Below are 26,679 nucleotides of genomic sequence, written 5' to 3' on the forward strand. Positions count from 1 at the left end.
GGCTAGCAGGGGCTGCAGGAAACAGCCAGGGTGGAGAGCGACCCACCAAATGCCCCCTAGTTCCGTCCCTAACTTCCGCGCCAGCCTCCCTCTGCTGGCCTGGCTCCCGGCAGCTTGGCACCGTCAGCACTTCCAGCCATTTCCCCAACACCCTCCCTTCCCCGCCCCATAGCAGGGCCCAAATCGTGTTCAGAGCCCTGAGGCGCCTTGTTCCCCGTCCCGCCCCGCCAACCCGCCAGGGAGGGGACGGGCCTGGGCCTGGGCCTGGCTAGACACGAGCTGTCGTGACCCCATGGGGCCTTCTGGCCTCCAAGCCTCTGTCGCCCCAGGCCCCCAGTGGCTGAGCACAAGCCCCGTCCTCTCCTCCTCGGACCCCCCCAGACTGGCTCCCCCCCCCCGCAGCTTGGCTCCCGTGGGGTTAAACCCTTCGGGGTGGGCAGAGGAGGGATTTGGTGCAGCCGAGGGCAGCGCCAGGCGGATTTCTGCCCTGGCACAGGGGTGCAGGCGAGGAGTTCAGAGCCGGCTTTGGGGCAGGCCGTCCCAGCTACCCGGCCCCCGAAGTGGGGCTCGCGCTTGGGATTCCCCAGCGAGCTCCTCAAAGGGAAGCCGGGGGCTCGTCGGGAGGGGCCCTGCGGGGCGCCCAGCTGCCCTCACCGTGCACAGGCAGAGCCGGGCAGCGTCGCCAGCTGCCGCCCGCATCACCAGAAACCCGGGGGAGAAGGAAACTGAACTCGAGTCAGTTCCCTGATCCGGGGGGGGGGGGCACTTTTCTTAGCTCCTGCTCAGGGCCTTACGCACCAGGGGGTAGCGGGTGCCAGCCACTGCCCAGAGCTGCACCACCTCGCCCCTGTCATGCCAAGGCACCCTCACCCGCCATGGCAGCCCCGTCCCACAGGGCTTCAGAACATAGGGGTTCAGGAAGGGAGCGTGGGGGTAACATTGGCCAGGAGGCTCCTGCCCCGTGAGGGAGGGCACCATGACAGCCAGCCCCCCTCACACACCCGGGGGGGGGGAGGCTTTCGCCGGTGCTGAAAGACTCATCAGCTGGCACTGAAACCATCCCCCCAGATACCCTACCCCCGCCCCCTGCTCTGCCCCCAAACTCCTCAGTGCCCCCAGAAACCCCCATAGCCGGGCCCCCAGATATCCCTCCACTGCCCCCAAACTCCCCTATGCCCCCAGAAACCCCATAACCGGGCCCCCAGATATCCCTCCTCTGCCCCTGCCCCCAAACTCCCTGTGCCCCCAGAAACCCCCATATCCAGCCCCCAGATACCCTACCCCCACCCCTGCTCCCTGTCCTGCCCCAAACTCCCCAGTGCCCCAGAAACCCCCATAGCCGGACCCCCAGATACCCTCCTCTGCCCCTACCCCAAACTCCCTTTGCCCCCAAACTCACCATAGCCGGGCTGCTACCTCCCAGCTGCGCGGACCTGCTCCCTGTCCCTAAGGTTGCCAGTGCCCCAGAAACCCCGCTGCCCTGCCCCCAGATATCCGCTCTGTCCGTGTGCTGGAGGACCCCCCTGCCCGGCGCTGGTTGGTGGGGAGGCGGGCCCCAGACACGCCTCCGGCAGCAGCGTCGGAGGCGCCGGGGAAACCCAGCCAGACGCTGGAGCGAGCTGATAGACTTCCCAGAAATTACGTCACCGGGAAGGAGGGGCCTGGGAAAGGGCCCAGTGCCCCCTGGGAAACCCCCATAGGAAGGACCCCCAGATACCCTCCTCTGCCCCTGCCCCAAGCTCCTGTGGGGTGCCAGCAGGAGCCCGCCCCCCTCACCGAGCCGGGCTGCTACCTCCCAGCTGCGCGGACCAGCTCGCAGGTCCCTAAGGTTGCCGTGCCGAGCACCGCGCTGCCCTCCCGCCGCGCAGGAAGCCGCTCTTCCGTGTGCGGGAGGAGACCCCGCCCCTGCCCGGCGCTGGTTGGTGGGGAGGCGGGGCGGGACACGCCCCTCCGGCAGCAGCGGCGGGAGGGGAGGCGCCGGGGGGAAAAGCCGAGCCAGACGCTGGAGCGAGCTGATAGACTTCCCAGAAATTACGTCACCGGGAAGGAGGGAGCAGGAGGAGAGAGAAGGGTGGAGGTGGGGACCTGGGGAAAAGAGGGAAGGAGAGGCGGGGCAGGAGGAGAGAAGGGGTGGGGGGAGCAGGAGAGGGAGTGGAAGGGGGTGGGAGTAGGAGGGAGAGCAGGGGTGGGGAGGTGGGAGTGGGAGAGGGGAAGGGGTGGGAGCAGGAGGAGAGAGAAGGGTGGAGGTGGGGAGCAGGGACGCCCACAGTCCATGCACTACACTGGGCCCAGGCACCGAAACAAGGGGACGGGACCTTCCCCCGCTCGCCTGGAGCCAGAGTTCACCGGCCCACAGGTGGGGGGACCTGGCAGCTGGCTGCTTTCAAGCCCTGCCCTTGTGTACCTAGCACTGGTCATCCGTGGATCTCAAAGCACTTGACAAACGGGCCCAAGTTAGGAGCTGGCTCCCACAGCCCCTGCTTTGCTGCTGCACTCACTGCCAGCCCGGAGCTGGGCATAGAACCCAGGAGTCCTGGCTCCGACTGCCCGCTGTAATCACCAGCCTGCACTTTCCTGGCTGGTAACAAAACCCTGCGAATGCCGAGCTCCATTAGCCAGGACGAGGCCGGGCTGGGCAGGCCGCAGGAGGCAATTTGACCCCAGGGTCGTCCATGACTCAGGTTGCAGTGGGGGAGGTTTAGGTTGGATATCAGGAAACACTATTTCACCAGGAGGGTGGTGAAGCACTGGAATGGTTCCCTAGGGAGGTAGTGGAATCTCCTTCCTTAGAGGTGTTAAGGCCTGGCCTGACAAAGCCCTGGCTGGGGTGATTTAGCTGGGGATTGGTCCTGCTTTGAGCAAGGGGTGGGACTAGATACCTCCTGAGGTCCCTTCCAACCCTGCTAGTCTATGATTCTGGGAGAAATTTGGCCGGCCTGAGACCCGCTGATCTTTAGACTCGACTTGTGGCAGTTGGCTGCCCTGGGTCAGGCTAACCCTGGCAGGAAATCTAGGCCCATTATCGATTTCAAGCACAAGCGCTCATGCTGAGTTGGCAAGGGGCGGGCGGGGTCCTTCCCTCCTCCGCAGGGGGCTGGAAATTGACCGGACTGTGGAAATTGACTGTGGCTGAGAGAGCCGGCCACCAGGGCCTGGGCTGAGACCCACCAAACTCGTTGCACGGGAGGCCACGGCTGGGCGTGCAGCTGGGCTGGCTGTGAGGCAGCTGCCCTCCCCGGCACCCCGCCACCCCCATCACAGACACCAGCACTGGGCTCAAGAAATGGGCAGCGCCCCGCTTTATTCACACCCAGACCGATGGCGGCACAAAGGAGCTGGCTGCGGTGACGGGGCTGGAGGAGCTCGTGGGCGGGGGGGCGGACGGCTCCACCTGCCGGAAGTAGCTGATCAGAGACCGCACCCCCGCTTTGATGGCCGGCTTCAGCCCTATGCCGACGCCGAGGCCCACGGTGCCCCCTGCCCCGCCCGCGAGCACCACGAGGGTGTCGTAGCTCAGGTCCAGGGCCGCCTCGATGCCCCGCTCCTTGGCCATCGCCGTGCAGTTCTGGAAGGCGTAGTAGATGCTGGTGCCAACGTTGTAGTAGGTGCTGACCACGGGCACCCACTCCAGCACGCCGTGCACCTTCCGCTCCCGCTCGCTGCTGCAGGCCTCCGGGCTCCCGCGCCGGTTCCTCCCTGCCCAGCGGCACCGGTGCAGCCAGGCCTGGGCCCCGCGGCCCGGCAGGGCGTAGGCGCCGGGCTGTCCGATCACCGAGAAGGAGGCGGTCCCGTTGGAGGCCACGCCGGCGCAGGCAGACCCCAGCCTGTGGCAGGCGGCGGCGGCAGCTGGGAAGGTGGCGTGGGTGCTGGCCACCGGGCCCAGCAGCAGGAAGCTGTCGAGCCGGGCCAGGCCCGAGCAATGCCGGGGGCCCGGCCCTGCCAGCTGATCCACATTGAAGAGCAGGGTGGTCCTGCCTCTCCCGCCCTGCCTGGGGGTGCCTGGGAGTCCTGCTATCCCCAGCAGCAGCGCGTTGGCATCATCCACCCCCACCGCCCCGTAGAGCCGCAGCACCAGCCCCTCGGCCTGGAGGGGGCAGCCAGCCCCTTGCAGGGAGAGGGCTAAGGCCGCACTGGCGAGGATCTGGGGCAGCGGCGGGAGCTGGGAGAAACCCTCCAGGGCCTCGGGCAGCAAGTCGTGGCAGGAGACCCCCACCCGTGGGAGTCCGGGCTGGGGAAGCTGCCCCGGGAGGGAGTCAAGCAACACCCTGGCAGCAGCCTGATGGGAGCTGGGTGCATCGGGAGAAGCAGGGAGGGGGGTGACGTCCGTCCCTGGGGGCTTGACGGTTCCAGCAGCGCCTCCCCCTGGGACTGTGGGGGGCAGCCGGAGCCCATGTAGCTCATGGCACAGCAGGAGCAGGCAGCAGCAGAGAAGTGGCTGGTGCATGGTGGGCCGGTCCTTCGGGGGCGCAGCACAGACCCTGGTGAGGAGAACACGTCACAGACACAAGAATTCGGAGCCCCTCCCCGCACCAGGGGACCCTCCGGCGGGGGATGCCATCTACCAGCACAACCGGGCTCGAGGGACCAACCTTTGGCCTCTGGAGACAGGGGTTCAAATGCACAGTGTCTGGCTGCGAGAGGAGACTGCGGGTTGGGGTGACTGCAGAGCTGTGGGGGACAGCGTAGCCTAATGGACGCAGCACCGGCCTGGAACTTGGGAGGCCTGATTTCTATTCCCAGCTCTGCCTGGGCCTCAGTTTCCCCACGGTAAAGGACTTCAGCAGGACGTGCGAGCGAAGAACCAGGCATCGTTATCACAGGGGGAGCCCAGTCCTGGGAGTTCAGGTGGCTGCAGGTTGGGATTGAGGGGCACTGGCCATCCCTTTGAATCCCCAAGGGGCCCCATAGGCCAGGGCCCCCAGGAGCCAAGCATGGGGGGGGCGGGTTCCCCCAACATAGGTGAGTTCAGGCAGCAAAGCAGGTCCGCAGGCCCCAGCGTTGTGGCAGCTGCACTAAACTGGAGGCGAGGGGGGGCGGGTTGGACGACGCACCAGGGGGGAATTCTCCCCTCGCCCCCAGGGAAGAGTGAAGCTGGTGGGCACCAATCTGGCCATTCCCCCAGGGCACTGAGCTGCCTGAGATGGGAGAAGAGCCCCCCCCGCCAACAGCAGCAGCCCAGGATGGGGCAAATGCCCCCCCCCAGCTCAGCCACATGGGTCCACACAACTCAACGCCCACAGCAGTTCCCCCCACCCCCCACTGACAGAGCTGCCCCCCACCACGCCCTGCTGGGGTTTGGAGACCAACACTGGTGCGAAGGCCTCGTGTAAATGTGCAGCGGCCTCGGCTCCAGGAGCAGTGGGGACAAACCACTGAGGCAGGGGGGCTGCAGCCTCCACTCACCTGGGCACGGAGATCAGGAGCTCCTGGGCACCAGGCGGGAGGGCAGGATGCCTGGCCCAGAGCCTGCCTGGCCCCTTTTATAGCCCTCGCCCAGGCCAGGTGATCCCTTATCGGGCAGCCGATTGCAACAGCCTCGGCCCTCGGCTCCCTGCCCCCCCTCCCAGCCTGCAGCCCCCCCGTGCCCTGGCTCGGCAGCAGTGCCTCGGCTGGGGGCTGCCCCGTCCCTGGCAGGGCAACCACTGGGCACGGCCGATGCAGGGGAAGGCGGGGCCCACGGGCCCCCAAGGCCGCAGGGGCCGAGGGATCTGGGGGAGGCCAGCGTGGGCTCAGCCCAGCGTCTCTGTGGCCCCTGTTTGTGCAGCTGTTAATAAAAAGTCAACACCCACCCTCCCCCCGCAATGGGACCAGGCCAGGACCCCACCCAGCCGGCTCTAGTGTGGGGGGGGGAGGGGGAAAGAGAGAACCAGCCTGGGGACACTCGAGGGAGGGGAGATCGGAGCCAGGGTGAGAACAACTGGGCTCTGCTCCCCTCCCCCGTGGGGCCAGAACCCCGGAGTCCTGGCACGTGTGTGTACACACACACACACACACACACGACAATGACAAGAGGGAAAGTTGAGTCGGTTTAATTTTGGCCTTTGTCCCTTCGCAGTGACACAGCAAACAAAGCAGGGGTGGGGGGTTCACTCCTGCTGGAAGTCAAACAGGGGATGAGGAATGGGAATGAGCCCCGAGAGCTCCCCCAGCCGGGGTGGCAAATGAGCCAGGGGGAGGGTACCACATTGTGTGTGACAAACACAAACCTTGGAACGCAGAACCCAATTCAAACCACATCACCCCCCCGGGGTTGAGGGGGAGTGACCCCGGGGGGGGGAGGGGGGAACTACAAGCAAAAGGAACCAGGAAGGGGCAGGGGCAGGGGCTGGCTTCTCAGTGTCCCCCGTCCCCCCCATCTGTGCCCCCTACGGCCTGGCCCCAGCGCTCTTCCCTCCCCCCTGTCTGCGTCCGAAGCAGCCAGGTCCTGCCAACAGCCTGGAGGGGCCTTCGGGGGGGCCCAGGCCAAGGCAATGTGCTGGGGGGTGGGGGGGGGATGTCTGGCCACACCCCTTTAATCCTCCTCCTCCTCCTCCTCGATCCGCAGGCGCTTCCTCCAGCGGGGGGGCCGTGTCCCCTCCCCGGCCGAGCTGGGGTCCGGCCAAGCTGGCACCGCAGCTGAAAGGGAGAACAGACGAGGGACCTCAGGGCTGAGTCCCCCTCCCGGCTCAGCCCTCTCCACCCCCCATTCCCCTCGGGCTGCCTCCTACGCCCCCCTCCAGCTGAGCCCCACACTCAGCCCATTCCCCACCCCACCCCGAGAGCAGGAGGCACCTGTGGCCCCACTTGGCTCTGCCCCGGGGAGCCCCAGGACGGCAGCTGCCACCAGTGCCCATCCCCCACAGTGTGTGTGTGTGTGGGGGGGGCTCTTGCACCCAGGGCCAGCCAGGCTGCAGGGAGGGGCAGAGGGAGGCGCTCAGAGACCTCGGCTTTCGGGATCCTCATCGTCGTCACTGTGGATCACGCGGCTCCGCTTGGGGCCCAGCTGCGACTGGACAGGAGGGTCCCTGCAATGATGGGGGAAGGGATTAGGGGCACCCCCAGCACCCCCGACACCTAGCTCCCCGCCCCAGCCCAGCCCCTTATGAACACTAGGCTTCAACCCCCCTGGGTGGGGCACCATTACCTGTTAGAGGTAGGGAAACTGAGGCACAGAGGGGCAAGGACTTCCCAAGGCAGCAGGGAGTCAGAGGCAGGAGCCCTGGCTCCCAGTCCCGCCTCGCTCCGACGCACCAGGCCCCACTCCCCCTCCCAGAGCCAGGGAAGGAACCCAGGAGTCCTGTGGGGGTTACCACCCCTGACTCACCTCTCCAGATCAGCCCCTGGGGACACTGGTGGCTGCTTCGGGCCAGGTGTTTCCTCCTCTGAAATGGGACAAGAAAGTGAAAGCATCAGTGGGGGGGGGGGAGGGACGACTGAGCAACACAACAGTCCCCCCCACCCCCACCCCACTGCCCAGCCTGTCCACTGCCTCCTGGGGCAGCCTCCCAGGCCAACGTCCACCCGCCGCTCACCTGGCACGGCTGGGGCCCCTCTCTTCCTCCGGGCCAGCCGCAAGGTCTGCAGGGCCTGGGCTCTCTGCTCCGGGCCAGAGTCTGGCCCCCCCAGGGAGCCTTCCTCCCCCTCAGGCTCCTCCTGGGCGATGGAGGCAGCCGCGCGCCGGAGCTGTTCGGGGCTCAGCTTGGCCGGGATGCGCCAGAAGGATTCCTGCAGGGGGCGGAGAGTGTTAGTGTCAGGCACAGCCTGAGGGGGGCGCTCACGTGGGGGGTGTGTCTCCCAGTCTTTGTGCCCACGTCCCTGCCTCCCCCCTACTTGGATTGCACTCCCCCCAAAAACAGCCTTTCCTCTCCCCCCCAGGGCACATACCAGCCCCCCTCACAATGCAGCGTGTGTGTGTGTGGGGGGGGGGGTGAATGTGACAAAGTGGGAATGTTCTTAATGTTTTCTCTGAATACTGTGTGGGTGCCTCAGTTTCCCCTCTGCAGTTCGTAAGTCTCTAGGCGGTGGGATCAGGGGGTGGGATTGTTGCAGAGCCCTAGGGGGCCAGTGCGATGGGGTCTGCACAGAGAATGGCTGACACCCTGTCTCCTGATGGCCTGGACCCCTCCCCTGCAAGATGCCAACTGCAGGTGTTGGAGAACAAAGGGATCAGGTGCCTCCGGAAGAAGACAAAGGGGGGGCGGGGGCTGGAGAGTTTCAGTTTGGAGCTGGCTGGGGAAATGAAGGGGGCCCAGACGGGGCTCTGGCCTCCTGCCCCCAAGATGGACCCGGCCGAGGGGTCCTGTTTCTGTACCTACAAGCTCTGCTTTGACCGTGTTTCTGTCGTCTAATAAACCTGCTGTGTCCCCGGCTGGCTGCGGAGTCGGGGGGCAGGGCCCCCTGGCTGCCCCAGGACCCTGCCCGGGCGGACTCGCTGTGGGAAGCGCACGGAGGGGCAGGGGAGGCCGAATGCTCCCGGGTCGGACCCAGGAGGTGAAGCCGTGCGAGCGTCTGGCCCTGGAGCCAGTCTGCTCCGAGACGAGGCTCCCCAGCGCCCTGCCTGGCTTCGTAGGGAGCAGCTCCCGAGCATCCCCCGGGGACTCTGTGACGGGGGGTAATTACCTGCTCGTTAGCTGGGGCCCGAACCCCGACCTTCCGCAGCAGCTTCTGGAACCCCTGGTTCTCCACGGCGTCCTCGTTCTCCTCCAGAAGCGGCACCAAGGGCACGGGCTGGGCGGTGCCTGGGGACAGGGGGCACCGTGAGGATGAACCCGCCCCGCGCATGGGGGACAGGGGGGTCGGGGCTACAGCCGGGGGATCCTTCGAAACCTGGCAACGCCAGGTGGGGCCCACGTCAGCGCAGCATAGGGGAGAGATGCACATGGATCCCCTCCTTGGCCCCCAGGAGCACCTCACCCCTGCCGGGTGCCCCCAGGAGGGAACAGATCCCATTCACGAGCCATCCCCCCGGGACCTCCCCTGCGGCACCCTGAGCCAGGGGAGAAGCCGCCAGCATCTCCCGAGCACGGTGGGGCCATGCCCGGCACCTGCCGCCCTCCCAGCCCCGATCCTGCCCCACCCCCGGTACTCACCATCTTCCTCTCGGTCCTCGGCCGCTCGGTTCAGGCAGTTCTGAAGCCACAGTAAGGAGCCAGCCAGGCCTGCGGGCACAAGGGAGGGCGGAGGTGAGAGGTGGCCCCCAGGAACACACAAGCGGGCAGTGGGGCCGGGTCGGCCTTGGCCCAGAGCTCACAGGGGAGACGGGGCCGGGCTGAATGCGGACGGGGTCCCTTTAAGGAGCCGTGGGGCTGCACTCTCTGAGGTTGGGGGGGGACAGTGCGGGCACAGGCCTTAACCTGTGTGTGTCTGGGCCGAGGAGCCGAGGCAGCTGGCATTCGCTGCCCCCCATCCCACTCCCAACAGAGGCCCAGTGGCCCCCAGCCAAGCAGCAGCCCCCCCATGCCCCACCCAGCAGCTCCCCAGGCCAGCGGGAGGAGCTCATGGGTGCAGTCCCCCCTGCTGCCACTGGGGGAGCCAGCATGCTCCTCACCTCCCTGCCTCAGACAGTGCGCCAGGCCCTGCACGTCCTGCTCCGGAGCCACCTGGTTCTCGCTGCCCTGCTCCCGGTGACCCTCCACAGCCCTGTCGCCTGAGCCCCCTTCCTCCCAGGCCTCCTCCTCCTCCTCGCTGTCGCTCTCCTCCTCTGCAGAGTCCTCCCGGCCAGCCGCACCCCACGGGGATCTGTCCTCGCTCTGGAAGGGATGGGAGCGACGGTGAAGTCATATGCCAAGGGCGAGGGGGGTCTTGCCCAGGCTGCATCGGGGCAGGAGGGGGGGAGCTGGGTAGGAGAAGGTGCCCAGCTCAGGCTCAGGTGCATCTGATCATAAAGGAGTAGGGTCCAGAAGGCTAGAGCCGGGTGGGGGGCGGAATTAGGAGCTAGGACTCCTGGGTTCTATCCCCAGCTCTGCCACTGATTCAACATCCGAGTCACGCCTCTCTCCCCACCCACGCCCCGCTCCGTGCCTCGGTTTCCCCATGTGTACACTTCGGAGCCCGCCCTCAGGACAGGGCAAGGCTGGGGGTGGACCAGGGTCTATCAAGTGCTTGGGGACCCCACCAGAGAAGCCAGCAAAGGCAACCACACCCATTTGGGAAGGGATCCCCAGGGCAGGGGGGCGCCTTCAGAGCCCCCCCATGGGCCTCAGCCCCACGGAAACACATCCCACACAAACGGGAGGGGAATGGAGCACAAAGACCTGGGTGCGAGGGGGAACCCAGGATCGGGGGTGGGGGGGGAATTACCCTCTGACCACCCCTCCCAGCAGGGGCAATGGGGGTGCACCCCCCCACACACACACACAGTGCAGTACCATGCCAGGCAGGCCAGGCTTCCTCTTGCGTTTCTTGTACAGCTCCTTGCGCTCTGCCACCAGCCCCAGGCTCAGCAGCTTCTCCACGATGCGGGCTCTGGAGCGCTTGGCTGTGAGGTGCTTCATGATGTTACCCAGGATATCTGCCGGGGGCGGAGAGATTCTGCATCAGGCTGGAGAGCCCTTTTATTACACTGGGCGCAGGGATACGAGGGGGTGAGGAGGTTGATGAGTCCCAGCTGATCAGAGACCCCGCCCCCCTCGATCAGTCTGCTCCCGCCCCCCGGGGTCCCCCACTCACCGTCTGCGCCCTGGAACTCCTCGAAGAGCCGCTGCAGCTCCAGCTCCTGCTCCTCCGTCCACAGCACGAGGCGCGTCCCCTTCCTGGGCCAGAACACGGGTGCTCAGGGGCAGGAGGGACTCCCAGCCCCCGCGCACCCCAACCATGGATCCCACCGCGCTGGGACAGGGAGGGACTTCCCCCTGGTCACAGCGCATCAGTGACACAGCCGAGAATGGAACCCAAGAGTCCTGGCTCCCAGCCCCCGCCCCAATACCACTAGACCCCTCCCCGAGGCAGGACTAGAACCCAGGAGTCCTGGCTCCTAGTCCCCTCACCCCAGTGCCCAGCTCCCCCGGATACCCCCAGCCCCCCATGCAGAGAGCAGGGGATTTACTGTCCCTGCCACGCAGAGTCTCCGAGTCAAGGCCTGGGTTGTGCACAGCCGCTGGGTTCTTTTCACTTTGAGGCCGGCTCGGGGCTCCCCCTTGTCCCCCCCAGGCCCTGCCGTTCAGCTCCCGAGAGGCTCGGGGGGCACCCACCTCTCCCGCGGGAAATCCCTCTCGCTCTCGGCCAGCCCCAGCCGCACCAGCTGCTTGACGACCTGCTTCCGGGTCCGGCCGGGAGCCCGCAGGTGTGCGAGGATGCTGCCGACGACGTCCGCGCCTGGGGAGAGGCCAGGAAGCGGTTACAGAAAACGCCCCCACTCCCCTCTCAGAGCTGGGACAGAACCCAGGAGTCCTGGGCAGCTCCCCCCAACCCAGAGGCCCCGGCGGGTCATTCACAAGACAGCTGGTACCTTCCACTCCCTTGTATTTCAGGTACAGCTCCCGCAGCTCCTCCTCCTCCTGCGGAGTCCACTTGGGGGCCCTCCGGGCACCAGAGCTGGGGGAAGCAGAGACCCGGTGAGGTGCTGCTGTAGTCGGAGACCCCTCCCTCCCCAGCTGGGACCCTGGGGCTCTAGCCGCCTGCAGCACGTGGGGTGGGGGAGGAGGGACGCCCTGCCCTAGGGTCACCGTCCTGCAAACTGGCCTTAAATGGGGTGCCAGTGTCCCTCCCGCGAGAACCGCCCCCGTGCGCAGGGTCTCCTGGGGATTGTGTGCAGCTGGTGTCAGGGCGCTGCCCCTGCCCTAGGAAAGCGTGCACTGTACCGGGGAAGCCAAGCATACGCTAGAGCAGCCCCAAGGCTGCTCTAAGTAGCAGCAGGCAGGGCCAAGGATACAGGTAACAGAGGGCTTAGACCCTTCACCCCCACCCCGTCCCAGGGCCTCCTTCAAGCCGGCAGCCTTCAGCCCAGACTCACCCCTCTCCTTCCTGCAGTGAGCTGTAGCCCTCCGTCATCTCTCGCACGGTGGCCGTGCTCTTCCAGAACAGCAGCTCCACATAGACCTTCTTGTTGGTGGCTGCCAGGGCAAAGAACTTGCCCAGGATGTACTTGGCAAAGGTCACCAGCTCCTGGGACGGCGGGGGGAGGTTAGAGGCCTGGCGGCGCCATGAACACCCCCCTTTCCCCAGCACCAAGCCGGGAACCTTTCTGGACTGACCGCACGGGCCTGGACCGCTTGAGCCAACAGAGCAGCTCCACTGGGGGCAGCAGTAGCAGGGCTGTTATCTCCGCAGCTGGAGCGTAACGGGCTAGCACAGCGCACGCGGCAGAGGGGAGAGGAAGATTACGCACGGCATCATGGGGATTCTCCGCTCCCCCGGGCCTGCAGGGAGCAGGGCTTAGCTTAGGGCGGCCCTAAGGGGAGCGTGGCGGTTCGGGGCCCCTCTCCCCGGCATTGGCCGTTCCCTGCTGGCGGGACGCAGGCGTAGCCTGGCGAAGGGCGGGCACCGGGGCGGCTCCCCAGGGGCCCCTCACCTTGTAGGCCGCGGCCGAGGGGTCGCTGAGCAGGCGGCGGAAGATGCAGAAGACGGAGAGCTGGAAGAGCAGCGCCTCCATCTTGAGGTCGCAGGCGATGCGGTGCAGCATCTTGGCCACGCAGTGGTTGGTGTGGGCGCTGTTCTGCCGGTAGCCCCGCAGCAGCAGAACGTAGGCCTTGACCACGCTGGTGCTGGCAAACCTGGCCCCCCGCCAGCCCCCGACACACAGGTGAGTGAGCAAAGGATGATGGGACAGCTCAGCCGAGGGACAGGGCCCCTTCCCAGCCCCCTCCCCCCCAGCTTAGCTTCCAAGAGGCAGAGATCAGCCTCCCTGTATCCAATGGGGAAACCGAGGCACAGAGCAGAGAAACGACTTGCTCAAAGCCACACAGAGCCAGGAACAGAACCCAGGAGTCCTGCCTGCCCCCCAAGTCCCTCCACATGCCCAAGAGTCACCCTGCACGGTGACAGCGCCTGCCAGCCGGAGACGTTCTGCCCAGCCCAGGGGCTCACTGCGCCCAGCGATAGGATCCAGGGCACCTCGACCTGCATGGCCGGGGGTTCGCGAGCCCAGCTGGACTCCTGGAGAGAGTGTCCCAGCCCTGCTGCCCTGACCCGACCTCCCACCAGCGCGGCCCCCTCACCGTTTCAGATAATCCAGGAAGTTGAACTCTTTTTCCGACACCTGGACAGACGCCAGTTCCTCCTCCACCTCCTCTTCCTCCTCCTCCTCCTCCTCCTCCCCCGGCTCCTCGACCTCGGGCGCCGCTTGCCCTGCGATGTCCAGACACCCCGGGATGACGGGGACGCGGCGCCACCAGGGAGTCGACGGCAGCACACACAGCCGGGGCTGCCCACCCAGCACCACCCCGCGGCAGGGCCTGCCCACGCCCACCCCGGGCACTCGGGGGTGAATGGGGCTCGAGGGGGGAGCGGGGCGGGAAATGGCTGGATTGAGCCAGGCTGGAGCCATCAGGCTGTGGGGGGGGCAGCACTGGGGTGATGGGAGAGGAGCCCCTCCAAAGGACCCCCCCAATCCCCTGGCAAGGACACTCACGAGGAAGAGGAGCGAAGAGAATCTGTCTCAGCAGCTGGATCTCCTCCTCCAGGGCCGCCTGCGGGGAGCCGAACACGTCCTGCTCGGGCCACACCTCCCTGGGAAGGGGACGCAGACAGGTCGGGCCGGGGCACTGGGGAAGCGAGAGGCCCCCTGCGCGCCCCGTCGGCCGGGGCTCCCCCAGGCCAGGGCACGGGGTCCCTGCCGCCACCCCAGCACTGACGGCAGGTGGGTGCATCGCCCTGGTGACCCCCAGCGGGGCGGGCGGCAGTACCTGGCGGAGCGGAGCAGGGTCAGGGCGGCTGGCGCCCGGCGGCCCAGCAGGCTGTCCTGGATGCGCACCATGGCCTCCGCTCGCTGCTCCTCCACCGGGGTCTCCGAGGCGGCGTCGAAGGGGACCGCGTCTTCTGGGAGGGGCTCAGCCCCCTGGCAGGGAAGTGGGGGGCGGGGGAGAGGCTGGGGTGACTCAGTGCCTGGCAGAGGGGCCAGATCCAGCCCTGTCCACGGAGGTACCACAGAACAGCACCATGTCCCACTGGGGGGCTGGCCCCAAGCAGGGGGGCACCAGCCCGCTGAGCCCAGCCCCCCCAGAATGCCACCTGCCTTCACTGAACCAGACCCCACAGGCCCGCTGGGCTCAGCCCCCCAGAGCGGAACCCCCCACCCCCCATGGATTCAGCCCACCTTGGCCCCTGGGGACAGGCGCCCATCCTGCCCCCCCCCCCCCAACACTATGGGGATAAGCTGCCCTTTCACGGCTGCCCCAGATGCCCACACCTGGGGGGGCCCCACAGACTCCCCTGCCACCTAGCGTGGCCCACGAGGGGCGTGGCCTCTGCATGCGAGAAGGCCACGCCCCCGGTGATGCCCAAGCCACGCTGGGCCCAGTCCCCCAACATGGGGCAGCCCCGACCCAGACCCCGCAGGGACCCCAGGCGCTGCCCCCTCCTACCTGGGCGCAGGCGCCGAGCTGCTCCGCCAGGCTGGGCCACAGCTCCTGCAGCTCCTGGGGGGCGCAGGGCTGCGCGGGGGGGGCCGCCCGGCCGGCCCGGGGCTGCTTCTTCCTCCTCACCCTTTTGCTCTGCAGGGAGGAGACGGCGCGGTGAGAGGCCCCCCCGTGCGGCTGGCAGACCCCAGGACCGAACCCCCTGCCCCGAGGGGCACAGGAAGCCGAGCTTCTGGCGCCCCCCGCTGGCCACTAGGAGTGACTGTCAGGTAAAGGAGAGTCGGCCACAGCTGGGGGGGGGAATGTGGGGGCCGGGTACCCACCCGGAGGGGAGGGAGGGGTTAGCATGGCCCTGGTCAGATCAGGGGCACCTCCCCCTGTCCAAGGGGAGCAAATAAGCAGGTGCCCCCACCCCCGACACAACCCCCCGAAGCACCTCCCTTCAGCCCAGCCCCCCCCTCCAACACAATCCCCCCCCAGCTCAGCCCACCCCCCCAGCTACCTGCACCACCAGGTTGTTCCTGCCCCGGCAGAAGGCCTCCAGCATCTTGAGGAAGAGGTGGGTGGTCTCCACCAGGTCCCGCAGGAAGGAGCGGGGCTGGCGGCTCTCCTCGAATTTGCGGAACAGAGCGAGGAAGAGCTCCCGGAACTCCATCAGGTAGAAGATGTTATCTGGGGGGTGGGGGGAGGAGAATGAGCGAGTGCCCTGGCCTGGCAGGGGACTGGCTGCCTTGCAGGAAGGGGGTAGGAGATGGGGCACCGGGGCCTTTCTCCTCTAGGGGTGCCAGCTCCAATCCAGCCCCAGGGTGGGGACTGGCTGGCTAAGAGCAGTGGGGAATGGGGCCTGCCCCCTCTAGGGGGAGCTGGCCCCGATCCAGCCCTAGGGCAGCCATGACCACGCTGCCCCATATCATAGCTGGGGGCCCAGTACCCAGGGGTGGGAGCCCCAGTTAAGAGCACACCCCCCCCCCAGCTAGCTCCAAGGGGTGGGGGCTGAGTGCCCGGGGGGGTGGGGACTGGCCCAGGGGTGGGGTGGGGGGGCCTTGCACTCACTCTTAATGACCTTGCTGCTGTCCCGCACGGCCTCGTCCGGGGAGCGATCCATCTCCTGCACCGTGGTCAGCAGCTCCCGATAGGCCTTCAGGGCCAGGTGCATTCTGGGCACGGAGCAGAGGCTGGTCAGAGAGTGCCCCCCCTTTGGGCAGCCGCACTGGGCACCTAGCTCAGGTGTGTGTGTGGGGGGGGGCAGGACATGGCCCCCCAGGGGAGGGTAATGTGGCAGGTGACAGGCAGAGGGTGAAGGGAGTCAACCAAGGACTCCTGGAGTTGAGAACTGGGGAAGGAACCCAGGCATCCTGGCTTCTAGCCCCACCCCCTTCTCTAAGCCACTAGACACCCCCCCTCCCCTCCCCGAACGAGGGATAGAACCCAGGAGTCCTGGCTCCCAGCCCCGCCCCAGCTCTAACCACTAAACCCCACTCCCTCCCTGCACTGGCCATTCCGGTCCCATTCAGCGCCCCCCAGGCCCGGTGGAGAGGGGCGGCCGGGCCCCCCGCTCACCGCCTGGCCCACGACGTGGCCTCCTGCTTGTCCAGGAGCAGGGCCTCGTAGTAGGCGGTGAGGTTCTGCTCGATGAAGTGGAAGGCGCGGACGCTGACCGTCTCGGACACCAGCTCGGGCCGGAAGGGCCGGCCGCGGTTAAAGGCCATGAAGAAGGCCACGGCCCACAGGTAGTAGGTCTCGTCGTGCTGCTGGCTCTTCTCCCGGAGCAGCTGGTCCTGGGGAGCGCGTACAGGTTCAGGGGGGCAGCGGGGACCCTCCTGCCCAGCCCCCACCCCCGAGAGCCTCCCACGCGGCTCCAGGGGCGCTGACGGGATTGGAGCTAGTCATGCTGAATAGCCGACCCCTGAGCTGCCCAGGCTGGGGTCAGAGGCTCCCCACCCGGCAGGCGGGGCCGGGGGCCCGGTGCTGCCGCGCCCGCCGCCCGCGCTCACCTTCACCAGGCGCATGAGGGGGTTGTAGCAGCTCTCCAGGAAGTCCCCGCAGAACTCCCGCAGGAAGAGGCGGACGTTGAGGGCCGAGCGCCGGCGCGGCTCTGCCTCCCGGGCCGGCTGCCGGCGCTTGGGGACCCGCCGCGGCTCCTTGCCCAGGTCGTGGCTGTGCTCCCTCAACTGTGCAGGGGGGGAGAGAGTGAGGAGAGGAACATCCCCCCCCCCGCCCCGATCGCTCTGTCATGGATCCACATGGAGCTACGTCCCAGCCCCCAGGCACGTGGGATCCAAACGGCCTCGGGCCACCGCGGAGCAGTCGGAACGGTCTCTGCTGCCTTCCTCCGGCCCTGCTCCTTCCTCAGCCCCCAAGGGAGAGCCCCCCCACACCGTACACAGAGCTCCCCTCCCCCCAGTAAGCCCGGCCAGGCGTCAGGGGAAGGCACCTACGTTGTGCAGCCCCTTGTGGAACACGAGGTCCCTGTCGCCGATGGATTTCAGCCCCTGGACCACGTAGGAGCCGCCGAACCGGGAGTGCCTGGGGGGACAGAGGTTGGGGTGAGCCAGGTGTGTGTGTGTGGGGGGGAGATGAGCTGCAGTGCCCCCCCAGAAGGCAGCAGCCTCTGGCACACAGGAGCACGGCGCCCTCTGAACTGAGGGCAGGACAAGGGTGGGCCAGAGCAGCTCCAGAACAGCTCCGTGCCCCTCAACCCCGACCTGCAGCCCCCTCCTACCCCCGCCCTGGCTTCCCCCCTAAACCCGACCCACAGCCCCCTGCTAGCGGCTGCCCCCTGCACAAACCACACGCCATGGAGATCTAGATGGCGTATGGAGCCCCAATCTCGTGTGGCCCGGCCAGTCATGAGCCCACCTCTCCGACGAGAGGCACCTCATCCCCCAGCCTCCCTCCCCCTGCCCCAGGGAGCCAGCCCCAGCCGCAACCCCCAGCTCACCTGCTCCCTCGCTGGAACGCCCGGCTCTTCCTCTCCACCAGCTCCCTCTGCCGCAGCACCTCCAGGTCCCTCACGTCTGCCGCCTGCTCCTTGGCCGGGCGGGCCTGCCCTGTGGCCGCCAGCTGCTCCGGATCCTGCTGGGACAGCAGGCTGGTGACCTCCCCATCCTACAACACGGCCGCCGGCCCGGGGGGGTGCTACGTATCCCGGCGGGCACCGCTCCACCGGGCTGGGGGGCTGAGACCCCTTGCGGGTGGGGTGGCGAGGCCAGCTGCCAGGGGCTCTGTGCTGGGCCTCTTGGAGAGACGCCAACACCCCCGTGCACAAAGGTGTCGTCCCCCAGCCCCTTGGCACAACTGGCTGCCGTATGTCCCGCCCCCCAAAAACATGCATCCCTTCCCCCCTGCCCCCCGGAAGTGGATTAATCCAGCCAGCTCCCAACCCCTCCTGTCTCGGGCCCCCTGCTCCCCGCCCAGGCTCACCTGGTCCCTGAACATCAGCGAGATGATCTCCAGCACGTGCAGGCCCCACTGCTGCTCGGCCGAGGAGCTGGCCAGGAACTTCAGCAGGTCGTCCATGCCGCTGACGTGCACGGCCCAGAGCACCCGGTCGTGGGTGCTGGCGTCGTCGTCCACGCTCTGGCACACGGGGAGGGGTGTGGGGCTGAGCGTGGGGCAGGGGCCCAGCGTCCAGCCTCCCCCGGCTACCGCCCAGCCACCGGGGGGAGCCCACGTCACACACGAGCAGAGTCTGGCTTCTCCCTGGGTCTCCCACCCTTCCCCAGGGCACGGCGTCCCAGCGGGGAGACCCCGGAACTCGCTGCCTGCCCCCCAAGGGGGGAGCGAGGGACGAGAACCGGGTGCAAGAGATGACAAGCCCCCCTGCCCCTCCCAGGCTGCCTCCAGTGGGGGCAGCTCCCCCCAGCCCTCCTCCTCACACCAGGGCTGCTGGCCATTCGCCAGCCACACGGGGCAAGGAGACGGAGACCCCTCCCCTGCGCACCAGGGGGATCAGCCCCCGCCGCCCCCATTACCTTCTCCTCCTCGGGGTCCGCGGGGATATGAAGCACGTTCCGCACCAGCAGCAGAATTCTCTCCACCAGCAAGTTGTCCTCTTCCTGCCTCTGCTCCCAGTCCTGGGGGGGGGACGACACCAGTGAGAAAGCGACTGACAGAACGTGACAGGGGCCCACGGAAACCCGCTGCCTCCCAGCTCATCCCGGCCCCCGGGGGCAGGTTTGGGGTCCACCCTATGCGGCTGGGACTCCCACAGGGGCCTATGGGAATTAGGAACTTGACTCCCATGGCAACTAGCTGGGTGCTGAAGTCCCCTTGCCGCCCCCTCCCACCCCCCGCCACACTCACCAGCTGCAGCAGTTCGTAGAGCTTCTCGCTCAGCACCCCGAACACCTTCGCGCTGGCGAACGCCTGGCGGGGAGAACCCAGCATTAGGGCGAGGGGCCGGCGCCGGGAGGAGAGCGCCCCCTGCGGCATGGGGCGGGAGGGGTATGGCCCCAGGATGCCGGGGGGGACGCTGGCTGATGCAGAGGCAGCAGGGGGAGCTTAAGGACAGACAGGCCTTGTACCCGCCCCTCCGGCTCCAGGGCGCAGGCCGCCCCTGTAAAAGGCAGCCAGCTCTGGGGGGGAGCAGCCAGCCAGGGGGCGGAGAAGAGCAATTTTAGCTCCGGGCACCTGGACACGGATTTCCCGGTCATTCCAAAGCCCACAGGCCCCCCACTCCTCCCAGTGGCACGAAGGGGGCATCCAGGGCTGGAAAGACCCATAGATCTCTGTGACCCCACCCATCCATTCAGCCCCACGTCAGATTGGGACAGGTGGCTACTTTTAACTAACAGGGCCACCTTGGCTCACCGCCCGCTGGGATGGGGGCAGCTGCCCCCCTTCCCCACAGCCCTGTTATCCTTGGGGGGAGGCAGCCTCACCTCTTTGTAGGCCTGCAGGTAGGACACAACCTGCAGGAAGCAGTGCCGGGAGCCGGGGTCGCGCGGGACTTTGCCGAAGCAGAGCAGGGCCGGCTGGGTCAGGTTCACCATCAGCCTGGGTGGGGAGACACACAGACATGGCAGGAGCCTCTGGCATCGTGCAGACCCTTCCCCCGGGGCGCAGCCACCCAGCTCTCGGGCGACTTCTCGCCAGATGCAGGATCCAGCAGAGTGCCCCCTGGAGGCCAACAAACCTGCTGCACCCTTGGGCCACTAGATCCAGAGGTCCCAGGTTCAATCCCGGCTCATCCACCCAGGGCTGTGAGTTCCGCTCCCAGCCCAGCCCGTGGCACCGCCGCCACCGGAGCTCCAGAACAGGGACTGGGGCCACCAGTTCTGCTCCTCAGGACCCAAGCAATGCTCCCGCCTGGGGGAGACAGATTGTCCCAGACTGCGGAACTACCCGCCACAGGATCCTACAGCTTCCTGCATCTGCCTCCTCCGATGAGAGCCCAGAGCAGCACGGACACTGTAGCTATAAGACCCCTCTCCCCCCCGGAGGGACGCTAGCCACGTGGCTTGAGGGGGCTGGGCGGAGAAGCCCAGAGGCTGGGAGTGGACGCCGTGGGGCCGTACCTGACAACAGCGTCGAAGAGCAGCTTGTCCTGCGGGTACTGGGTGATGAGGGGCAGCAGGTCGTTCTGCAGGATCTGGGCCGCGCCCAGCTGCTGGCGGACGTCCCGCGTCTCATCCTCATAGCGCAGGTACCGGATCAAATCCTTCACGCTCTCTGGGGGGTGGGGAGCAGAGGGTGTGACCCCCACGAGCACCCAGCCTGGCTTCTCTGCCCCACCCACGCAGAGTCCCGGCCCCACCCACACAAGCGGCCGGTCTCCTTGCCCCCAGAGCTGGACGCATCCAAAGGGACCACACAGCGGCTGGGATGGAAGCCGCTTTGAAACACCCTTCAGGCGGGGCGCTTCTCCCTTTGGGGTCAGGGGAAGGGCAGAGCTGGGGGTCGCTACCCTTTTCAGAAGGATCTCAAGCACCCAGTGAGGGGGAAAGGGTCGGTCAGCACCCCCCCACTGGGGAAAGCAAGGCACGGAGAGGAGAAGGGACTGGAACCCAGGAGTCCTGGGGAGCGGCTCTAAACCACCCATCCCCTCCCGGGTCGGCCTGGTGAGCCGGGGATCTTCCCACCCAGGGACTGGCTCCCCACAGCCTCCCCTTCTGCCCCCCATCCTGGGCTGGCCCCTCGCCGGCGTACCCAAGCAGTCGGGCTCCTTGTTGTACACGTCCCCCTCCAAGTAGCCCAGGGCGCTGCACGTTGCCAGGAGCTCGCAGTTCATCATGTACAAGTCCATAAAGCCCGGCCCGGCCGGAAGAGGGAGCGGACGGAGAGCAAAACCTGCAAGGACAGAGCCAGTGAGGCCTCCCCCCACACCCCAGCATGGGAACCGCCAGCCCCACCCCTCACGCCAGCGCTTCGCACCTCTACAGCACCAGCTGCCCCAGGGTCTCCGAGCCCTTCGCCAGCAGCCATGAGGGGCTGGGGGGGGAGGGAAATCACTTTCCCCCCCATGACCAAGTGGGGAAACTGAGGCAAGGCAAGATTAAGGGACATATCAAGGGTCATGCAGGGATCCAGGAACACAGCTAGGGGGTAGAACTCAAGAATCCCAACTCCCAACCAACCACTAGACCCCACTCCCCTCCCAAGCCAGGGACAGAACCCAGGAGTCCTGGCGGCCCGCTCCCCATGAACCCAGCAGCGAGAAAAGACCCCGCTGAGGGCGGACGCACAGGCAGGCACTGGGGAGCTGCTGAGCGCTGGAATGAGCGGCGAGCGCGAGCCTGGGGGACCAGCCCACGGCACCCGTCTCTGGGGAGGAGCCCTCCCGCCTCGACCCGGCTGCCGGCAGGGGAGTTGCTATGGAAGCAGCGCACGGTGCCCTGGAGACCGGGACGAAAGCAGCAGGCTCAGGTGCCTGCTAAGCAACGTGGAGCCGGCTCCCTGGCAGATGGAGACACGTGGCAGCTGGCGGGGAGAAGGGGGGGGACCAGGACCGACCCCGCTCTCCTCCCAAACATCAAGGCTCCTTCAGTTTCCGTCTCAGAGAGGTGCATGCCACACCCAGCCTCTCACCTGCCCCATTGGCACCTCCGGCTTCCCCTGTCCCCCCCCCACACTGGGGCCCAGCTGCAGAACACCCCCCCGCAGGATAGGAGCGTCCCTACAGACACGACAGGCCGAGCCCGCCGGCAGCAGCCCAGTCACAAGGAAATTCACTCCCTGCCCCGGAGCACAGCACCTGACATTCCCCACAGCCCAGTGGTTCGGGGGCAGGACGGTTCCCGCTGCCCAGCCGGGTGCGACCGTGACACAGTGCCCCGGCAGAGCAAGCGACCCGCCTGGGATCACACAAGGAGTCAAGGGAAGAACCCAGGAGTCCTGGCTCCCAGTCCCCTGCTCTGCCCACTCAACCCCTCACTCCCCGGCCAGAGCCGGGGGCCTGGCTGTTAGCTACGTGTGTCACAACCAGGCTGTCCTTCAAACAGGCCAATTCAAACTAGCGACCAGGAGAGGCTGTTCCCCACCCCATCCCCAAAGCCACCGTGAGCCTGCGGAACTCTCTGCCACAGGAGATCACCGAGGTCGAGCACGGAGCAGGACTGGGCATTAAAAAACAGCCAAGAGCTTTGGCCAGGCTAGAAACTGTCCTGCTCCAGGGCAGGATCCACCCACTAACTACCAGGGTCGGAAGGAAACGGCCCTTTGCACCTGCCCTCAGCGGAGATGGGATACCGGGCCGGATGGTCCCCCGGCTGATGCAGCCTGGCCAGGGCTGGTTTCTACCCATCATCACCTCCCTTTGCTGAGCCCCGACAGCGGGCGAGGGTGGCCAAGATTCAGGAGTGACACCCCCGCAAGGGAACCGCCCCCCTTCGCTCCAGTACAGATGTGAATCTAAGGACCCAGGAGGGAGGCAACCGGAGCCCTTGACCACCAGAGCCAGGCTGGGCCAGCAGAAAAACTGCACCGTCCAGAGCGGCATTTACTCCAGGATCCCCCCCCTTTGCCCCCCACCCATACCTCCTTTCCCTGCAACCCCCTTTCTGCTTCCAGCCCAGCCGGTTCCCCCGCCCCGGCGCGCACTCACAGAGCCGGTCGTCCCAGGCGCTCCGCCAATCCGCCCCCGCCCGCCCTACAGATCCCGGCAGATGAACTCTGCTGCCGGCGTCCGTCTGCCCTAAAAAAGGCCTTTGCTTCCCCTCCCTCCCCGCGCCGTCCCCCCCCTCCACAGCGCACCAGCACCACCCCCGGGAGCGGTCACATCACATAACTCACTTATGCAACTGCTCCACTTCCCCCGGGCACCGCCCGAGCTAACCCATTTCCCAGCCGCTGTCCGAGGGGGGCCAGGCCGGCCCAGGAGGGGCTGGCCAAGCTAAAGCGGGTCACTGTGTCAGGGAGCGGGGACGCCCCCTCCCCATGGCCAGACCGTTTATATTTCCCCCCCGGCTGCGCGCACCTCAGCCTGATGCCCCATGCCGGGCCGGCCCGTGGCACCCAGCGCCCGCCCGTGGCCCCCAGCGCCCGCCCGCGGCCCCCAGCGCCCGAGGAGTCAGGCAAAAGGCACCGGTGCCAGCACGAAGAGCTTTGGGAAGGGGACAACCCAGCCGAGCCCCCAGCAAGGGGATTTACACCCGCTTTAGGGGGCTGAAGTGAACACAGGTGGGAAGAGAACCCAGGAGTCCTGGCTCTCCTCCCCCCACACCCGTTCTAGCCACTAGACTGGCCCCCCCTTCCCCAATTAAATCACCCCGCGGGGCAGCCAGCCAGACAACAAGTGGGTGATGGTCACCCGCCTCCTACTTCAGTCTGAGCCCCAGAAGGCGGCTGGGACACCAGCCTGCCCCGGGTGCTCCCCTGGCCTGGAGCCTCCCCAACCTGCCCCAGAGGGTTTCAGAGGTGCCCCCAGAGAGCCATGGCATCCTGCCCCCCACCCAGGGCCTCCAGCTCTTCCGACCCCCGTGTGGAAGGGTTGGGCTGGTGCCAGGCCCCCACCAATCCCCCTGTGGGAAAGCCAGCCTCAGTTTCCCCTGGTGGGCTGCTCCAAGGCCAGAGTCCAGCTGAGGTGACGGCAGTTCCTAGGGACCTGACCTGACATTTCTAGCGGGGGAAAAGCAAAGTCGGATGAGGGGGTGGGGGCCTCTAACATCTAGCTGGCCTCAGTTTCCACTTCCCCGCTTTGTCGACTACCCCTCAGCCCCCCACAAGCTGCCCTCCGCTGCCTCGGGGCAGCAGCGAGGGGGGGGATGATCGTGACAGACGGCACCTCTCGGCGATGCGGCGCTGTGTAAGGGACCTGGCGGGGATGGACGCTCTCCTCTCCCGCCCCCAGCCCCAGCCCGGCTCCGTTAACAGAGGCTGAAATAAATGGGTCACGAGGCGCAGCGTGAGGCCTGCCGAGCGCACGAGGCACCGGAGCCTGGGGACGCCACATGGAGCAGGGCCACGGGACGCCGCACATGGGCCCAGCTTCACGGCGCCTGGCCTGCTTGGCAACCCCCTCCCCACCCCGTGAAACTGCCTCTCCCCGGGCCACGTGAGACGGCGCCGAGGGGAGGGGGAACGGCAGCTCTGATCCGGGCCCCATCTCCACTGCCCCCCTCCCAGCTCCCTCCCCTGCTAGTTCCCTTTGCCACGAGAAAACATTGCGCTGGTTCGAAGCAGGTTAGTTAAACGGGCGCCAGCCACTGGAAGGATGCTCTGGTTCCGGTCCAAGAGCCGCTTCCGGCCAAACCCTCTGGGGACACGCTTCAGCCACGCCGAGACCGGAGTGCCCACCCGCCGGTTTACACAGGTCCAGCTTCCCCAGGCAGCCAGGACCCCAGCCCCACGGGGCAGCGGCTAGCCGGGGGGAGCCATTCCTGAGGACAGCGAGAGGAGAAATTGCTGCTCTCGGAGACCCGGCAACCTGGCAGCTCCAGGGCATGCGGCAAACTGGCGGTCAGGAAGAAACTGCCCCTAGCAGCCCCACGACTGTCCGCTAGGGACTCCCTTGCAGCGGTTCAAGGCGCTGGCTCCTTGATCTCATGGGGCCAAGCAGTTTATATCCCACCCCCCATCTCCCACTATCTGGAGGTCAGACCAGCCTTGCGGGGCTGAATTGAGGAGGCAGGTGTGTGTAAATCAGCTCCTTGTATTCACTCCCCTCCATCGCTCTCTGCAGGGCAGAACTGCTGCCAGCGAAGTGGGGGGCAGCATCTGCAAACGGGCCTGGAGAGCAGGGACCCAGCGCTCCAGACACCCAGGCCCCACAGCTGGCCTGCTTCCAGCCCAGACAGAACCAGAACCAGGCCCAGCACTGCCAGGTTTATCCCCCCGCTTCCTCGCACGCTCCCCAGCCTCTGGAATTTGCTGCTCCAACTGGTCGAGGGGCCCAGATCGGTTGGTCTCTGGGGCCCGGTGAAGCCTACGTGGGGGCAGGAGGGAGGGAGGGCGCAGACTGGTTGTGGGAGCCCGGCCGAGCCGGATCGCACACTCGGAGCCGGGACAAAAGCCGCATTTTGATAAAGCTCAAGTAAATTATGAAATAATAAAGGCTGCAACCGGAGGGATAGCTCAGTGGTTTGAGCATTGGCCTGCCTTCCAGTTCTAGGAGATTGGTATATCTCCAATTATTATAACCGATCCCCACTCGGGCTGGCGGGGACGTGTCTGGTTACATTGATTCCTTCTGCCACGCAGGGCCACAGGACGTGAAACCAATTGCCTATGCCGGTCTAGACGAACCCCCCACCCCCACAAGGAGCCAGCGTGGGGCTCTCACAGAGACGCACGGGGCCCGGCGCGAAGGCTCAGCCACCTTCTGCTCAGGACACGGCCTGCCGGCCGCTTCAAGCCGTGGTGAGCGTCAGCCGGGCAGCACGGGGTGGCACCAGGGAGCTCAGTTCTCCAGGGACCCCAGGCAGCGTGAAGGGAACCCGACACGCCAGCCGAGTGGGGACACGCTCTGTGGGCCACGGCCCTCGGCCCCAGAGCTCCCAGCAACGCTCGAGGGCCCTGGGAGGCAGCTGGGAAACTCACGCCCTCATCCAGCAGCTGGAGAACTCGGGGTTCATGTTTTACGGGGAGGGTCTCCCCCTCCTCACAGTGCTGGAAAATCGGGGACAGGCTGGAAATCATTACCTAGGTGTTCGCTATTGCTGGGGACCCTAAACCATCCCCGTCTCCCCCCAGGGCATGGGGCGTTCGACACCAGCAAAAGCCCTCTGCAGCTGCAGGGTCTGGCTCCCAGGCTGACCCCACTGCGCGGGATTTACCCCCCCCCCCCCAAACAACACGGTCCACTCCTAGGCACCGGCAGCCCCGCATGGCGCACACCTACGCGCTCGTAGGGGCACCCACCAGAAGGCAGCCACCTCTGGGGGGGAGCAGGGCAGCTGATGACCAGGTGGGGGGGGGGGAGGCAGAAGGAAAAATACGGCCCAGTTTTTGCCCAGCACCTCGTGATCCAAATGCACCAATCCCTGGTTCAACACCCCCAAAATCTACCCCCCAAAATCTCTGCCCAGACACACACACCCCGCAGTAACCCCTACAAAACAAACAACAACAACAGCACAGCCTTTCCCTGGGGACCCCCCCAAAGCCTGGCTCAGCCCCCCCACCCCGGGAACCCCCAAGCCCCAGCTCAGCCCCACTCACCCCAAACCCCAGCTCAGCCCCACTCACCCCCAAACCCCAGCACCCCCATCTCAGCTCACCCCATCCGGAACCCCAGACCCCGGCACAGCCCCCCCCGCCCGAGCCCCCCCAAGCCCGCAGCCCCACCGCGCCCCCTACCCGGCCCGGGCTCCCGCGGCGGCACCGAGCCTCGGATGGCGCCGAAATCCTGCACGGCCTTAAAAGGGCAACAGCAGCCGCCCCCCCCCCCCCGGCATGTGCAAAGCGGAGCTGCCACCCCCGCTGGAAAAGCCGCCGGCGAGTCTCCTCCAGGGGGGGAAACTGAGGCACGGACAAGGGGAGGGGCGGCTCAGCTGGGGCTGCATGTCAGAGCTGGGGATAGAAGAACCCAGGAGTCCTGGCGCCCCTCCCGCTCTAACCACTAGATCCCACTCCCCTCCCAGAGCTGGGAACAGAACCCAGGAGTCCTGCCCTCCCTGCTGGGGTGGGTGGGGCGCTCTGGATGTCCCCTCAAGGTCTCCCTTCTGTGGGGACCATAAACCCGGATAACGACACTGCCCCTTTTAAGAGCCGGCCCGGCCCCACCCTCCTGAGGCCCAGCATGATGGAG

At 66.9% G+C, this 26,679-nt stretch overlaps 2 protein-coding genes across 2 annotated transcripts; both read right to left on the reverse strand.

The window, feature by feature from the left end:
- Positions 1-3,279: 3,279 nt before the first annotated feature.
- On the reverse strand, positions 3,280-5,542 carry APOF (apolipoprotein F). The gene is made up of 2 exons (XM_039514597.1): positions 5,404-5,542; positions 3,280-4,478 (listed from the first exon to the last, which is right to left on the reverse strand). Exon 2 carries the CDS (start codon positions 4,442-4,444, stop codon positions 3,305-3,307), a length of 1,140 nt encoding a protein of 379 aa, XP_039370531.1. The 5' UTR covers positions 4,445-4,478; positions 5,404-5,542; the 3' UTR covers positions 3,280-3,304.
- A 595-nt stretch (positions 5,543-6,137) lies between these two features.
- Positions 6,138-26,351, reverse strand: TIMELESS (timeless circadian regulator). Its single transcript, XM_039514863.1, has 30 exons — positions 26,229-26,351; positions 20,643-20,783; positions 20,012-20,165; positions 19,376-19,490; positions 18,798-18,860; positions 18,467-18,568; positions 17,916-18,071; positions 17,434-17,567; positions 16,931-17,018; positions 16,487-16,663; positions 16,053-16,270; positions 15,546-15,649; positions 14,995-15,164; positions 14,499-14,627; positions 13,821-13,972; positions 13,547-13,644; positions 13,134-13,263; positions 12,488-12,689; positions 11,930-12,081; positions 11,426-11,511; positions 11,169-11,292; positions 10,648-10,730; positions 10,347-10,489; positions 9,527-9,728; positions 9,069-9,137; positions 8,599-8,717; positions 7,512-7,704; positions 7,304-7,361; positions 6,922-7,004; positions 6,138-6,615 (listed from the first exon to the last, which is right to left on the reverse strand). Exons 2-30 carry the CDS (start codon positions 20,737-20,739, stop codon positions 6,512-6,514), a joined length of 3,705 nt encoding a protein of 1,234 aa, XP_039370797.1. The 5' UTR covers positions 20,740-20,783; positions 26,229-26,351; the 3' UTR covers positions 6,138-6,511.
- Between the last annotated feature and the right edge of the window lie 328 nt (positions 26,352-26,679).

Source organism: Mauremys reevesii, linkage group 25 (assembly GCF_016161935.1).
Source record: "Mauremys reevesii isolate NIE-2019 linkage group 25, ASM1616193v1, whole genome shotgun sequence".
Taxonomy (NCBI): Eukaryota; Metazoa; Chordata; order Testudines; family Geoemydidae; genus Mauremys; species Mauremys reevesii.

Bases quoted from the DNA above. Each gene is read 5' to 3' on its own strand.
- TIMELESS (XM_039514863.1), bottom strand. From the start codon at position 20,739: ATGGACTTGTACATGATGAACTGCGAGCTCCTGGCAACGTGCAGCGCC. The intron at 18,861-19,375 runs GTGAGGCTGCCT...TCTCCCCGCCAG, and splicing joins ACCTGCAGGCCTACAAAGAG to GCGTTCGCCAGCGCGAAGGT. The intron at 7,705-8,598 runs GTAATTACCCCC...CGCCCCCTGCAG, and splicing joins GGGCCCCAGCTAACGAGCAG to GAATCCTTCTGGCGCATCCC.
- APOF (XM_039514597.1), bottom strand. From the start codon at position 4,444: ATGCACCAGCCACTTCTCTGCTGCTGCCTGCTCCTGCTGTGCCATGAG.